Here is a 15,648-nt window from a genome sequence, read left to right as displayed (position 1 = left end):
GGGGTGGGTGGTGAGGTAGGAGTGATCTGTCACTAACACAGTCTCCAGAGATCCCTTCTCTGCAGCACATTAGATCCAAAGCTGGTGGGGGGTGGGCACTGCATCAGGTTCACAAGGCCATTATTTCACCTTGTTCCCTGCTCCCTACAGTGAGTTTCTCCATCAGTTGTCTAGTCTAGTGTGATGACATCCCAAGTCATGGAGCCTCCACCCCTTCCAGGTGGAGACTATTCCATGGGCCAGTAGATCTAACAGAGCAGCACAGCAGTGAAGCAGACTCACCCTTCAGCTGTGTATCTTCCCTGCCCCCCCCATCACTATCAGTGAGTTACTGAGTCGTTCCTCACTCTCCTCCGAGCTGTGAGCGAGAGTCGAGGCAGTTGCCACCAGGGAGAGGAGCCACCATCACTCTCTGCAGGGCTGTGGGGGAGGAGAGGCAAATCATCCATGATGGTGGGAATAAAAGGAGAAAAAAACCAAGAGCCCTGAGACGAGTCCTCTCCACCTACATACTGACAGGCAGAGCTGTGAGGTCCTGCTTGGGGGCTGGTGGGGAGAGATGGGGACAGAAGCAGCTCAACATGAGTCCTGACATGGGTCTGATGTTCTGGGGAGAGAATGAGGGTTCCTGAATTAGGGGTTGGTGGCTCTAACCCAAAACTGCCAATGATGGGCAGCAGCTGCAGTAAAAGAAGTCTAATTTTGACTTTCACTTTGCTGGTGCTTTTGGGGCAGATTTTCAAGAGAGCTCAGCATTCAATGTTGAAGGCTTCAAAATCTGGGCAGAAAAGTGTCACAAGTATTAAAGTTAATATGTAAAGGTGTCAAAGTCATTAAAATTATCTTTAAAATGGGCTGTTAGTGGAAGGGTAAGAGAGTGCTCTTTTTTTAAAAAAAGCCAAATATTAAAGAATTGGTTTTAAAACATTAAAATATTTATTTTCCCAAAATCGGGACGGTGTTACCAGCCGTCTGCTGTGGGCCCACCTTTGCTTAATATTTCCATTTTCCAAACAGGGCAGGCTGGGTGTGTGTTGTAAGCCATTGACAACGGTGCTGGAGAGACATTTAACTCTCATCTTTTCCATATACCTACAGGGGGCAGACACCAGACACAAGCTACAGCCCCTGTGAAGCGTTTTACACAGAGGTCACCTGAAAATACACAGAGGAGACCAAATATTACTTACCCCAGTATCTGTAATTTGCAGTTTGGATGTTTCAGTCCCTCACACAGCAGCTGAACTCCAACATCTCCCAGAGAAAAATTATAACTGAGGTCCAGCTCTGTCAGGCTCTGGCTGGTGCTGAGAACAGTGGAGAGATCCCCACAGCAAGAGCCTGTGAGACCGCAACATCTCAACCTGCAGGAGAGACAAACGCAGGGCAGATCCATCAGAGAGTGAATGAGGCTCATCACAGCCGTTCTGACAGGTGGCCCTGCCCACCATCTCCTTTCCCTGACCAATCAGCATCAGGAATGAGCCAGAAATCCAGCCCTAGACTCTGTCCCAAGACCCATGCCTTGACCAATGAGAACCCAGAACCAGGTTTGGGTGTGACTTCCTGCATTAGTTCCACTGCTTGCACTATAAAGAGAGAGAGAGAGAGAGAAAGAAGTTTCAAGGAAGGCTCTAGGAAAGGGTTAGGAAGAGGAAAATGGGGAAGATGGACAGAGAAGTTTAGAGGGTGGAAAATATCAGAAGAGAGAAGTTAATTGGAGGGTAAAAACAGACACTACAAAACAATGAGGAAAAAAGAGTCAGAGAGAAAAGAAGAGAAGAAAACATTCAAGCAGAGAAAAACTAAAAATAGTAAATGGCACTCTGTTACATTATTTTATATCAAGTTTGATGCCAAAACATTGCAATAAAATATGCTCATGGCATGTGGCCAACCCCAAAAATTCCAAAATCATGAGTCAGGCTCCAAAAAATCACAGTATCGGCTTAGAATTCAGGGGATTTTTTTTACAAATACATTTTGGGTTCTTTTTCTTTGTCTTCTGGTTTTTGAGACTTTAGGGTTTGTGTTTTCAGGCTCTCTCTGTAACCACAAGGGCCAGAAACTTAGCTTTCATTTTTAAAAAGTGAGGGGCTCACTTATTCACATGACTCCAGGAGCTGTGACTTTAAGAAAAACCATCAAATATCAAAATTTGTGATAAAATCATGAGATGGCAACAATATTATATATCAGACAATGTGACTCCATAGGACAACCGGGCTACAGAGACCCCATTAGGAATGGCAGGTGGGCATGGGAGTCCATTTGTCCAGAGATTAGAGGAGGGAATAACCTGATTTTTGTTTACCTCAAAATCTTTACTGTAAAATAATGGGTTTTCAGTCCTCCTTTAATTGCAAATCTGAATGCAAACTTAATTATAGAATTGCTAGCACTCCCTCCACAGGTTTTTCCCCAGTGTTGGTGCTGGGTTTTAGACTACTTCATGCTTGCATCTACCTGAAATAATCATATATATTTTGGAGTTCTGTGATTTTGATGCACATCTGTTTTCGCAGTACATTACCTGATGCATTCACAAGTTATCCTAGCACGGAAGTCCAGATGAACACCAGCTGTCCTTGAACTATTGATTGATTTATTATTATTATTGATTATTGAATTATTGCACAGCATTCTGACTTTGAAACATATGAAAAGCTTCTAAAATACAGGAAATTGCACCTAACTTTTCAAAAATGCCTGGGTGCAGTGGCTAGTTCATGCCGCTGCTCACCGCTGTCCATGCTACCAGGCTACGCTACTATTTTTAATGCACTATCTCAGATCAGCACTAGCATGAATGTCCGTATGTGAGCTGGGAATCACACCCCCCCAGCTCCAACTGCAGACAAAGCCTAAGGCTTCTAGGGCAGAGAGCTACTTATCAATGGATAGAGAGTAGGGGCAGTAAGGAGGGGTCCAACCACGGTATCTGATCTGAGGAACTGTGTCCGGGAAATTTCAGGAAGCTGTCTACCCAAGGCCTGGAGCTAACCAAGCAAACATGCAAAAGCCATGAAGAGCTGTGGGGAGGTGAACTCCTGCCACCCCCCAGACCTCATGGATGCATACTTGGAACAGCTAGCCTATGCCGCTGCTCGTGCTGCCGTAGCTACATCACTAAATTTATCACTCTGGGTTGATGAAAGCTAGTGTGAGTATGTCTAGTTACTCTGGGAATCACACCCCCAGCTCCGAGTGCAGACGTAGCCTTCGTGTGGGCAAAAGACTGTGGGAGTGTCACATGGATATGAGACTTTTCCACTCCAATCCAAGATTTACATGGAAGACACACAAGAAATACAAGCCAGCCTCTGGAAAGCATTACTCTAGGCACCAGCCACCAAACCAGTGCAAACGAGTTTCAGCCACGGCACACAAAATTACTACAGACACAGGTACACCTCAGGATCAAAGCTTGTGTTGAACAAAGCAAGGTTAGTGGCTGAAAAGCCCTTTATCAGCTTCGATTAGATCCCTGACCTGGTCTGCATCACCAGAGCCTGGCTAGATGACACTGCAGGCTGGAAGCTGGGTCATTTCATCCTTCCAGGTGACACAGTGCCCTACAGACCCAGACCTGGCAGTTCCACTGGCAGAGAGCCAATTTTATTGCCATCCAGTTTCAAATGCAAAAGAAGCTCCTTTGTAACAAAATCCTCTGAGTGCATCTACTTAATCTGAGAGACCAATGACGAGACCAATAAGACATCCCAATAGCACAGATCTATTACTACAGAAAGCTCAAGTTTTCTGGAGGAGCTGACAGAGACACTGGCTGACATGATGTCAAGGTTCCTTCCCCACTCTGAACTCTAGGGTACAGATGTGGGGACCTGCATGAAAACCTCCTAAGCTTACTTTTAATAGAGAAAAAGTAAAAAGAATCACCTTTGTAAAATCAGGATGGTAAATACCTTACAGGGTAATTAGATTCAAAACATAGAGAATCCCTCTAGGCAAAACTTTAAGTTACAAAAAGACACAAAAACAGGAGTATCCATTCCATTCAGCACAGCTTATTTTCTCAGCCATTTAGAGAAACCATAATCTAACGCATATCTAGCTAGATTACTTACTAAATTCTAAGACACCATTCCTGTTCTGTGCCCGGCAAAAGCATCACACGGACAGACCCAGACCCTTTGTTTCTCCCTCACTCCAGCTTTGAAAGTATCTTGTCTGCTCATTGGTCATTCTGGTCAGGTGCCAGCGAGGTTATCCTAGCTTCTTAACCCTTTACAGGTGAAAGGGTTTTTCCTCTGGCCAGGAGGGATTTTAAAGGTGTTTACCCTTCCCTTTATATTTATGACACATGGTGATGCAGTTCCTGAGGCTCATCATTCTTGGAGGCTTAACGATTCACACTGACAATGCATCTGATCCAATGCACAAAACTTTCTATTTGCCCTGTTCACCTTTGGATTCTCACAGGCAGTCTCTTAAACATAGACACAGTTGGTCACATCCTGACCTTTATAATGAACGTGGATCACTCCCCGATGCCAGTCAGATTACCACCTCCAAAAGAGAAAGAACATAAGAACGGCCATACTGGGTCAGAGCAAAGGTCATAGAATCATAGAATATCAGGGTTGGAAGGGACCCCTGAAGGTCATCTAGTCCAACCCCCTGCTCGAAGCAGGACCAATTCCCAGTTAAATCATCCCAGCCAGGGCTTTGTCAAGCCTGACCTTAAAAACTTCCAAGGAAGGAGATTCCACCACCTCCCTAGGCAACGCATTCCAGTGTTTCACCACCCTCTTAGTGAAAACGTTTTTCCTAATATCCAATCTAAACCTCCCCCACTGCAACTTGAGGCCATTACTCCTCGTTCTGTCATCTGCTACCATTGAGAACAGTCTAGAGCCATCCTCTTTGGAACCCCCTTTCAGGTAGTTGAAAGCAGCTATAAAATCCCCCCTCATTCTTCTCTTCTGCAGGCTAAACAATCCCAGCTCCCTCAGCCTCTCCTCATAAGTCATGTGTTCTAGACCCCTAATCATTTTTGTTGCCCTTCGCTGGACTCTCTCCAATTTATCCACATCCTTCTTGTAGTGTGGGGCCCAAAACTGGACACAGTACTCCAGATGAGGCCTCACCAATGTCGAATAGAGGGGGACGATCACGTCCCTCGATCTGCTCGCTATGCCCCTACGTATACATCCCAAAATGCCATTGGCCTTCTTGGCAACAAGGGCACACTGCTGACTCATATCCAGCTTCTCGTCCACTGTCACCCCTAGGTCCTTTTCCGCAGAACTGCTGCCTAGCCATTCGGTCCCTAGTCTGTAGCGGTGCATTGGATTCTTCCGTCCTAAGTGCAGGACCCTGCACTTATCCTTATTGAACCTCATCAGATTTCTTTTGGCCCAATCCTCCAATTTGTCTAGGTCCTTCTGTATCCTATCCCTCCCCTCCAGCGTATCTACCACTCCTCCCAGTTTAGTATCGTCCGCAAATTTGCTGAGAGTGCAATCCACACCATCCTCCAGATCATTTATGAAGATATTGAACAAAACTGGCCCCAGGACCGACCCCTGGGGCACTCCACTTGACACCGGCTGCCAACTAGACATGGAGCCATTGATCACTACCCGTTGAGCCCGACAATCTAGCCAGCCTTCTACCCACCCTATAGTGCATTCATCCAGCCCATACTTCCTTAACTTGCTGACAAGAATACTGTGGGAGACCGTGTCAAAAGCTTTGCTAAAGTCAAGAAACAATACATCCACTGCTTTCCCTTCATCCACAGAACCAGTAATCTCATGATAAAAGGCAATTAGATTAGTCAGGCATGACCTTCCCTTGGTGAATCCATGCTGGCTGTTCCTGATCACTTTCCTTTCATGCAAGTACTTCAAGATTGATTCTTTGAGGACCTGCTCCATGATTTTTCCAGGGACTGAGGTGAGGCTGACTGGCCTGTAGTTCCCAGGATCCTCCTTCTTCCCTTTTTTAAAGATTGGCACTACATTAGCCTTTTTCCAGTCATCCGGGACTTCCCCGGTTCGCCACGAGTTTTCAAAGATAATGGCCAATGGCTCTGCAATCACAGCCGCCAATTCCTTCAGCACTCTCGGATGCAACTCGTCCGGCCCCATGGACTTGTGCACGTCCAGCTTTTCTAAATAGTCCCTAACCACCTCTATCTCCACAGAGGGCTGGCCATCTCTTCCCCATTTTGTGATGCCCAGCGTAGCAGTCTGGGAGCTGACCTTGTTAGTGAAAACAGAGGCAAAAAAAGTATTGAGTACATTAGCTTTCTCCACATCCTCTGTCACTAGGTTGCCTCCCTCATTCAGTAAGGGTCCCACACTTTCCTTGGCTTTCTTCTTGTTGCCAACATACCTGAAGAAACCCTTCTTGTTACTCTTGACATCTCTCGCTAGCTGCAGCTCCAGGTGCGATTTGGCCCTCCTGATTTCATTCCTACATGCCCGAGCAATATTTTTATACTCTTCCCTGGTCATATGTCCAACCTTCCACTTCTTGTAAGCTTCTTTTTTATGTTTAAGATCCGCTAGGATTTCACCGTTAAGCCAAGCCGGTCGCCTGCCATATTTACTATTCTTTCGACTCATCGGGATGGTTTGTCCCTGTAACCTCAACAGGGATTCCTTGAAATACAGCCAGCTCTCCTGGACTCCTTTCCCCTTCAAGTTAGTCCCCCAGGGGATCCTGGCCATCCGTTCCCTGAGGGAGTCGAAGTCTGCTTTCCATCTAGCCCAGTATACTGTCTTGTGACAGGTGCCCCAGAGGGAATGAACAGAACAGGTAATCATCAAGTGCTCCATTCCCTGTCACCCGTTCCCAGCTTCTGGCCAACAGAGGCGAGGGACACCATCCCTGCCCATCCTGGCTAATAGCCATTGATGGACCTATCCTTCATGAATTTATCTAGTTCTTTTTTTAACTCTGTTATAGTCTTGGTCTTCACAACATCCTCTGGCAAGGAGTTCCACAAGTTGACTGTGTGTTGTGTGAAAAAATACTTCCTTGTGTTTGTTTTAAATCTGCTGCCTCTTAGTTAATTAATTTCCAGGCAAGAAGGTCTTAACGTCATGGTCCATCCTAGAGAGCTCATTGAGCCAGTTAGATCCACAAAGCACTGATGCCCTAGCCCAGCAGCCAAGGACTAGAAGAACCAGTGTGTCATCACAGTCACTGACTGACCACAGCCATGAATACTTTGTTTCTAAAGCACTTCCTTCCGTATGGCCCTCACAGAGCTTTGTGGTTTCTTCTTCCTGTGACAGATGATGCAAGGAGGCAAGAAAACCAACCATCAGTGTTGAGAAGACTCAAGAAGAAACAGATGTCTTAACAATGAACTCTTCTTTGCCTGCTCCTTGGCCATGGAGGAGACCCAGAAATCCTCCTTCTCCTCTTCCATAGCAACCACCAAGGCTACATCGATGCAGTTGGACTATGGGGTGTGAATTGCAACAGCACAGCATTCTGGTGCATGCAGCTACCCAACGTGGATGGTCCTAGTGTGAACTAAGAGGTACCTAGCTTGTGTTAACATCGTCCTCTTCAAACAGGACTACATTAGCGTGCACTAGGTACCTTTTTATTTGCACCTGCATTGTCTATATGGGGGAGTTACAACACAGCACTTTGGTGCATGCTGCACTTAACACCCCTGTAGTCTGAACTGCAGGGCTGTGTAGACAAGTCCCAAGTCACACCCCACAGAACTATTCTGGATTGTCAATAACATTGCTAACCTAGATGTCTCCTAGCTCCAGAGCCCAGCACCACTCAGCGTGAGAAACTGTACCCACTTCACAGAGAAGATCTTCCACATCCAAGGTGGCCTCTATGGCCATCAGGGATAACACAACACGCTCCTCAGAATTCTGTTCATTTACAAAACAGGTAACATGCTAGAGGAAATCTGAGCCTCTGCCTATGACTCCGATCCTTGATCTCTGTGGCTAGTGCAGGACAGCAAGAGCAGGGCCGTCCCTAGGTGGGTGCGGGGCCCGGGGTGGATGTGATGAATCCATCACTTCTGGGACTGACCCGTCACTTCTGGGAGCAACCGCGCTGGCCAATTGCTCAGGCCCGCAGGGCCCCCCAATGCACGGGGCCCAGAGCGGTCGCCCTGATTCGCCGTACCCTAGGAACGGCTCTGAGTAAGAGCATCTAGAACCCCTACTAACAAATACTGTCATCGTCTGCTTTTGAGGATAGAAATCTGCTCCCCCGACCTGGAACATGCAGTACCCTGGCCAAGACTTAAGAATCCATGGCTTGATGAAACCAGCCTCACAAGCAAATGCCCGGGATCATCAGGTCTCCTGCTTCTGAGCAATCTAGTCAAGCAGCTACTGAACAGTTGCATCCAACTTCACCTGTCCATTGGCAGTATCCAGCTGGGTTTTAGGCCTAGACACAGAACAGACACGGCACTGCCAACGCTGCTGGAGAACCTCCTCCTGTCCACAGGCGAGAGGATTTTTGAAGCTTTTTACAGTCAGGATTTGCAGAATGGGGACAAACCCTGTTCTTGTTGGAGTCAACAGTAAAACTTGGAGATGGGGTGGGGGAGCGCCTTAGTATCGGGATGCTGTATGCAGCAAAAACTGCTTTCATCAGGCTGAACGATGACAGGAGGACATGGGATGGAGAACAGAGAAGATTCAATGGCAGCCTGGGTGTAGGTGGGGGGACTTGAGGAAGTAAAAATCAACAGGGAGGTCACAAGCCTGGATGGTGGGGTAGGGTCAGGGGCAGAGGGAGGAGCAGGAAGGGATCAAGGCAGCAGGAACTGACTTAAATGAATCTTACATTCTTTTGTGTCCAGTTGGCTCAATGGGGTGGGAGGTTAATTCCCTCAGCTCTGTAAGTGCTTTGAGATCCTCAGCTAGACGGTGCTCTAGGAGGGCATGTCATTCGGCTTCAGGGATAGAGACTGTTCCTGTCCCTCCCACCACCTACCCTACAGACCGGGGAGAGGGATGAGAAGTGGATGCGGGGGTGACTGGACATGAGGAGAAATTGTTAACAGAGGTGGTGATTTTCCTTCACTGAAAGGGTCCTTATGGGTAGTGGCTCGTTCTTGCTCTTACATGCTTGGGGGTGGGGAGAAAGTATCCCCAACTGAGGCATTAATAGGAGAGACTCAGCTTTTAACCTCACCATGTACCTGCAGGAAGTTGATCATACCCCATCACACCTCCTGCCAAGGTCTTTACATAAAGGAAACTGGTCAATACTTACACTAATCTCTGCAGTTTGCAGTTTGGCTGTTTCAGTCCTTCACACAGCAGCTGCATTCCCATGGCTCCCAGTTGATTATCACTCAGGTCCAGATCTGTCAGCAACTGGTTGTTGCTGAGAGCAGAAGAGAGCTCCCCACAACAAGCAGCTGAGAGTTTACAAGCCTTCAATCTGAAAGAGATAGATGCACAGATTAGAGAATGAGCATGTCTGTCTATCCGGTCCTCTCTTCTCAATAGAAATTCCAGCATGGGAAGAATTTACCATAGTCCCCATGACCCTTAATCTAAGGATTTGCAACATATCAATAAACAAATGCATAGAGCCTGGTGTGAAAAATGAAGAATAAGAGAATTATATAGGAAGCCAGTTGTAAATTAGAGTTTCTCTTTCTTGTAGACTAAAAGTCTCAGTGCTTTAGAAAGAAATATCATGCAGATCAAGGAGAATATGACCAAAATAGACAAATGGAAGATATATTGTCCTCTTGTATCAGTCTAGCTGCATTTACACCAGGGGTTGAATTTTTAATTTAATTGACTTTTCCACAACTCTGAGCCACGTAGCTATGTTGACCTAAATTTTAAGTGTAGATCAGGCCTTAAACATGATGGCTAGTGTGACAAAGTTCCTGCTCTACCTTGGTGGGTCTTGCGCTTATTGGCAGATTTGCTTGCCTTGGAGCTTCACGGCAGCCCTCAGCTTGGCCATTTTTCTGAACCCACAGTCCAGGTCGACTCCTCCTGAGTCTGACCAGCAGTTGGGAGGATTTGGGGGGAACCCAGGCCTGCTGTCTACTCCGGGTTCCAGCCCAGGGCCCTGTGGAATGCAGCTGTCTAGAGTGCCTCCTGGAACAGCTGTGCGACAGCTACAACTCACTGGGCTACTTCCCCATGGCCTCCTCCCAACACCTTCTTTATCCTCACTATAGGACCTTCCTCCTGGTGTCTGATAATGCTTGTACACCTCAGTCCTCCAACACTCCGCGTTCTCACTCTCAGCTCCTAGTGCCTCTTGCTCCCAGCTCCTCACACGCACACCACAAACTGAAGTAAGCTCCTTTTTAAAACCCAGGTGCCCTGACTAGCCTGCCTTAATTGATTCTAGCAGCTTCTTGATTGGCTGCAGGTGTTCTAATCAGCCTGTCTTAATTGTCTCCAGAAGGTTCCTGATTGTTCTGGAACCTTCTCTGTTACCTTACCCAGGGAAAAGGGACCTACTTAGCCTGGGGCTAATATATCTGCCTTCTATTACTCTCCTATAGCCATCTGGCCAGACCCTGTCACACTAGATACTGAGGGCTTGTCTATACAAGGACATTGACCAGAATAGCTCCCTGTATGGACACACTATTCCAGAATCAAAGTCACTTTTCCTTTAGAACAATTACTCTGCTTTGCCAGCTATTGGGATTCTCATCTGTTGCAAGCTGCAGAGTTGTCCATTAGCAGCCTGGGGATCCGAGAGCTGCTCTAGTTTACACTAGGGAACCATTCCAATATCTGGAGCAGCCCTGAATCTGGGAGGCATAAAGGTGGTTTAAATCCATTTAGCCCCACCCTCTCGCTCGAATGTGAGATCTTTGCTGTCCCTCTTAGAAGCTCAGCAATGAATCTTACCCTTGGTGTTGGCAGCAGTGAGATTGTAAAAGAGAAGTTTACACTGAGGTGCTTCTATGGGCATCTGTTATGTCCATTAGCCTGTGTGCCAGAAGTGTGTGTTCAGCTAAGCTGAAGGTGAGGATAGAGCGTGGCTGCATTTTCAGTGGGCTGGTGAATCCTGAAATGCAGCTGTGAAACCGTTCAAAACTTTTTCTTGGTGAGCTTGGAGGGGCCATGGGAAGTACCTAGCTTCTATTTGCCAGAAGCTGGGAATGGGCGACAGGGGATGGATCACTTGATGACCTGTTTATTCCCTCTGAAGCACTGGCATTGGCCACTGTCAGAAGACAGGATACTGGGCTTGATGGACCTTTGGTCTGACCCAGTATTGCTGTTCTTATGTTCTTATGTGGTGTGGCTGTGAGGAACCCCAAATGTGGGCCTAGTGTTTGAGGAAGGGGCTCTACACATCCATCAGCAGCATAGTAGGCTCAGAGAGCTGTGAAGTGGCCCATTCATCTCAGTGAGACGTTCTCAGCTGAATGAGAACACAGCATGGAGATGAAAACAGCCTGAAACAATAGCTCCGAGAGGCGTGAACTGCTCCATTCATCTCAGTGGGAGTTCTCATCCCCCGCGCCGTCAGGTATTTAGCATTCCTGTTTACACATGGGAGGCAGGAAGCTGGGCTCAGATCCCCCAGAAGTTTCAAACATAAGTAACGTAGGCTGGATCTGGCCTACAAGCTGCTTTAGTGTCCCACAGACATAAGGAAGTTTCCGGCCCTCATGGCAGCAGAGATCACCAATGTGAGCCAAGTTTGTAACCGATGCAGTGGAGTCAGCCTAAGCCTACAGAGAGCCTGAAACAATGACTCAGGAGTGGGGACTCTCCTGTCCCCAGTAATCTGACTTCACTATCAACTTTATTGCTCGCCAGAGACATTTCAGTGCCAACATCAACTACTGAATCAATGATCGCTGTAGTGGGTGGAATGAGGGGAGTAGAGGATGGGAGTGAAGCCCGCTGGGTTGGGAATTGGAAGTTGCTGCAGGGAAGGAAATGCAGAGAACACACAGGAGACAGCAGAAGAGAAAGTAGAGAGGGGAGGATGGAGAAGGAAGAGAAACCAAAGGCAGAAAAGCAGCGGGCTTAAAGGTGAGCAGATTTTTCCACTGATGATGAATGCAATAATAAAGCACTAAACAAACAATAAATAGTAACAAAACATTTAGTTACTACATAAAGGCCATATTCTCCCCTTGATCTCTGACATGAGGGGGGCATTCCATTGTGCATCACGGAGAGAATATAGTATTTATAGTCTGACCTATGGACCATAATTAACCATAGAATTCAGCCCTCTTCAAGTGAGTTTGACACCCCGGCCTTACACACTGGAGCATCTATGTACCATGCTCATGAACACTCTGCAGGGTTCACAGTCAGTCCTGCCTCCCTAATGGATCTTAAGACTGTGGCCACCTTCTCCAAGACTATGACATGGTTATCAAGTGTCATATTGGTTACTGAAAAACTAGGCCCATCCATTGCTGGAATGTCACAGGTACCTTATGTAACCCAGAGCGCCTCATCTATTATTAGGACAGCTACTGCAGGGGCTATTGTGACAAAAGTGACTAAATGCTTTTCTATTGCCCAGAGGGGCTGTGTGTCAAAGGTCTTTCTACAAACTGGTGCCTTCTCTCCGCTGAGAATGGGTTTCACCGCCTGCTGTGAGTACCTCACAGGCCAGACGCACCTCAGCCAGGCAGGAGCTGAAAACGGTGAATGTTACAGTTCACACACTGAGCTGGGCTGCTGAAAAGATGCACAAGGGGCAGGGAGACCACAGGAAGCCTCGTTTATAGGGTCGGGTGTAATAATAGCTGCCTTTTATTCAGAACCAACGTAAAAAGAGCAGTTGAGCTACTTTATGGAACAGGCAGCTGAAGCCACTACCGGCCTCCGCCCAAAACACAGGCCACATGCCAGGCTGGAGCAGGAGTTCACCCTGTGGCACCAGGGGGGGTTCTGTGACGATCTAATAACCCAGGGCAGTGGGTCGATTGTGTCTGTGTGCGACAGGGAAGCTGTCAGAAATACCACAGAACGAGAGACAGAAGGGCAGAACAAGGCAGCCGAACAAGCCCTGGGGATGTTTCCCTGAGAAAAAGCCCAGAGAGAGCTTGTGGCAGCTCAGCACTGGCTGAAAGAGGCGGGAGCTTTCAGCAAAGAAACTACCTTGTGTTTGAGTCTTCCTGTGTTTGAGGAAAGGGGACCGTGTGCAGTCTTCATAAACAAGACTGCATCAAAGATGCCTGGATCCATCACCAAATTTTGGCTAAATACTCAAGTCAAAAAGGGGTGATACATCCCTGTCCTTGTGTCCTGTGCTGGGCCTCCCCATGAACTCAGTCTCCTTCTTCTTTCCCTACCTTAGGGGCAGAAGAATCACTAAAGGATGCAGGGAAGAGCAGAAAGGGGCCATGATAAAATACACCTGTATGTAATGGCCAGCAGAGCTGACTGCGTAAAACAAAAGAACATGCTGCACCTCCTGAAGCAGGGTTAGCTACAGGCAAATCCCCCTCCCTTGGCACATGAAGGAGTTACAGGAAAAAATTTTTCTTCCTGAGCCGGAATCCCTCCCACAGTCCCCTGAGATGCACACCACTCCCAGCATGGGAATGTGTCTATAAGGGACGACTGGGAGATTTAGGGTCATCAGGCTCATTTAGGGTCATTGTGCTTTTATTAGTTATAAATCAAAATAAGTCTAAAATTATTTTAAAAATCATTACAACGATGATAAAACGGGGCTTTTATCAAAGTGATTAAGATTCTGCATTAGTTTTAAATGCCAGGCACACATTAGGAATCATTTATACACGATGACTTATTCTTCAGGTTCAGGGGGATTGGAACTACTGCTCCAGTATGTGCCCATCTTTATTTATAAATTCCATTTACCGAACACGATGGGCTAGCGGACTGTTGGGAGCTACTGACACACCGGGGGCTGGAGGGACACTCAGCATTCAGCCTCTCTGGGTGTGTCTGCACTGCAGCGAGTCCCAGAGCCTGGGTTAACTGACTTGGGCTTGCAGGGCTCATGCTACAGAACTAAAAATAGCAGTGTAGATGTTCCTCCTTGGGCTGGAACCAGAACTGGGGGTGGATCTTAGAGCCCAGACTCCAGCCTGAGCAGGAACATCTACACTGTTATTTTTAGTCCTGTAGTATGAGCCTGGATCAGTTGATCCGGGATCTGAGACTTCGCTGCTGTGGGTCTTTTTTGCAGTGTAGACACCCCCTTCATGCACTTGCAGCCAACATCTTACACCATCCTCGTACTTGGAGTCCTTTACAGAAAAAAAACAGTAAATACTCACCTCAGTGTCTGCAGTTTGCAGTTCGCATGCTTCAATCCCTCACACAGCAGCTGCACTCCTGATTCTCCCAGGCTGTTTCCTGCCAGGTGCAACTCGACCAAGGTCTGTTTGGTACCAAGAAGAGAGGAGAGATCCTCACAGCAAGCAGCTGTCAAATGGCAATCACAAAACCTGCAGGAGACAAGCAGAGAGGAAAATGAGAACTTCTGTCTGTCCAGTCCCCTCCGTGGGTTTCTAGAAAGATTCTTTTATTTGGGGGTGGTGGGGTGGGAGGGGGGAATCACAGAGCTGTAGTAATGGATGCTGAGGACCACATGATCTTATGTGGATTTCAATCCACGTGCAGCTGTAGCTCTCATTGATCCCGTATTCCACATATGAGTGTTTTCCATCTCTGAGCAGACACACTTGGGCGTCTGCTAATAAGAAACTTTATTATAAGTGAGGAAAGGAAAGATGGGTGGTGGGGGGAGGAGAATCTCACTGGGAATTAATGACAATGGTGCTGCACTGGAAGGTATATTATAGTTTTATGGATGGGAGGAGCCTTTTATTCTCTCTTGCTGCATCTTTTCAATTGAGGACTCAGCCAATAAGCCACCATCTATGGTAGACTTAGTATTGAACATTCAGGCTTCAGGGATGGCTCCACTTTGCCAAGTCTCAAGCCCCCCCCCCCACCCTCTCTTGATCATACACTAGTAAAGGCTGGAATTTCCCTGGAGAGCCCCGTCTCAGAGGGCACCAGGCAGAGGGAGGTCTCTCTTTGCCACATCCCTGAACAAGAACCTACCAGCCGTCTGCTGATAGCCCATAGAATAGATGATATTAGCAAGGGGGCTCTCTCTACCTCCGGGAGAAGAATGCTCCTGTGGACCTTGATACCAGCTCCTGAGACACAGACACCAGCACATCTCAGAAGAGACAAGGGCTCTATAAGCTTCATAGCCTCACACTGGCTATGTCAGGTCTGGCTCTCAGCTCTGGGGCAGCTGGCCAAAGCCTTCTCCCTTTCGGAGACCACCTTTTTTTTCCCCCCCAACATGGAATTACTTTAGGCCGTTGGGGCCTGGAAACAGTAAAATGATGTTCCATTTAATTATTTTCTGCACTTCTATTCCCTAGTCCTTAGCCATGGTTGTCCGTGGCTTTGTCACCTTTATTTTGGACTGTCACGACTCACTCTCTCTCAGGGTGGTATAGGCTTCCCATTCAGCTGGCAGCAGATCACTCCTTAAGCTACAGAGGCCAAAGTGAGCATTATCACTCTGGTACCCTATGTCCACAAACAGCATGCTCTGCAAGTGCTGCAGGCCTGTGGCTTGTTGCATCTGACCCACACTTCTTAACACAACTTCCTGAACTAGGAGCATAACGTCTATGTCTTACAGTATATGTTCTCACTTAAT

General features: G+C 47.3%; 1 protein-coding gene across 1 annotated transcript in view; it reads right to left on the bottom strand.

The window, feature by feature from the left end:
* Positions 1-15,648, bottom strand: part of LOC144265516 (NACHT, LRR and PYD domains-containing protein 3-like) — a 41,852-nt gene that overhangs the window by 9,549 nt on the left and 16,655 nt on the right. Inside the window, exons 5-7 of the mRNA XM_077818161.1 lie at positions 14,240-14,410; positions 9,244-9,414; positions 1,191-1,364 (exon numbers count right to left, since the gene is read on the bottom strand). Coding sequence (XP_077674287.1) covers positions 1,191-1,364; positions 9,244-9,414; positions 14,240-14,410 — 516 coding nt within the window. The remainder of the gene's footprint in view (positions 1-1,190; positions 1,365-9,243; positions 9,415-14,239; positions 14,411-15,648) is intronic.

The sequence above is a fragment of the Eretmochelys imbricata genome, chromosome 6 (assembly GCF_965152235.1).
Source record: "Eretmochelys imbricata isolate rEreImb1 chromosome 6, rEreImb1.hap1, whole genome shotgun sequence".
Classification (NCBI taxonomy): Eukaryota; Metazoa; Chordata; order Testudines; family Cheloniidae; genus Eretmochelys; species Eretmochelys imbricata.
The sequence above is the reverse complement of the archived record's forward strand: the minus strand, read 5'-3'. Positions and strand labels throughout refer to the sequence as shown.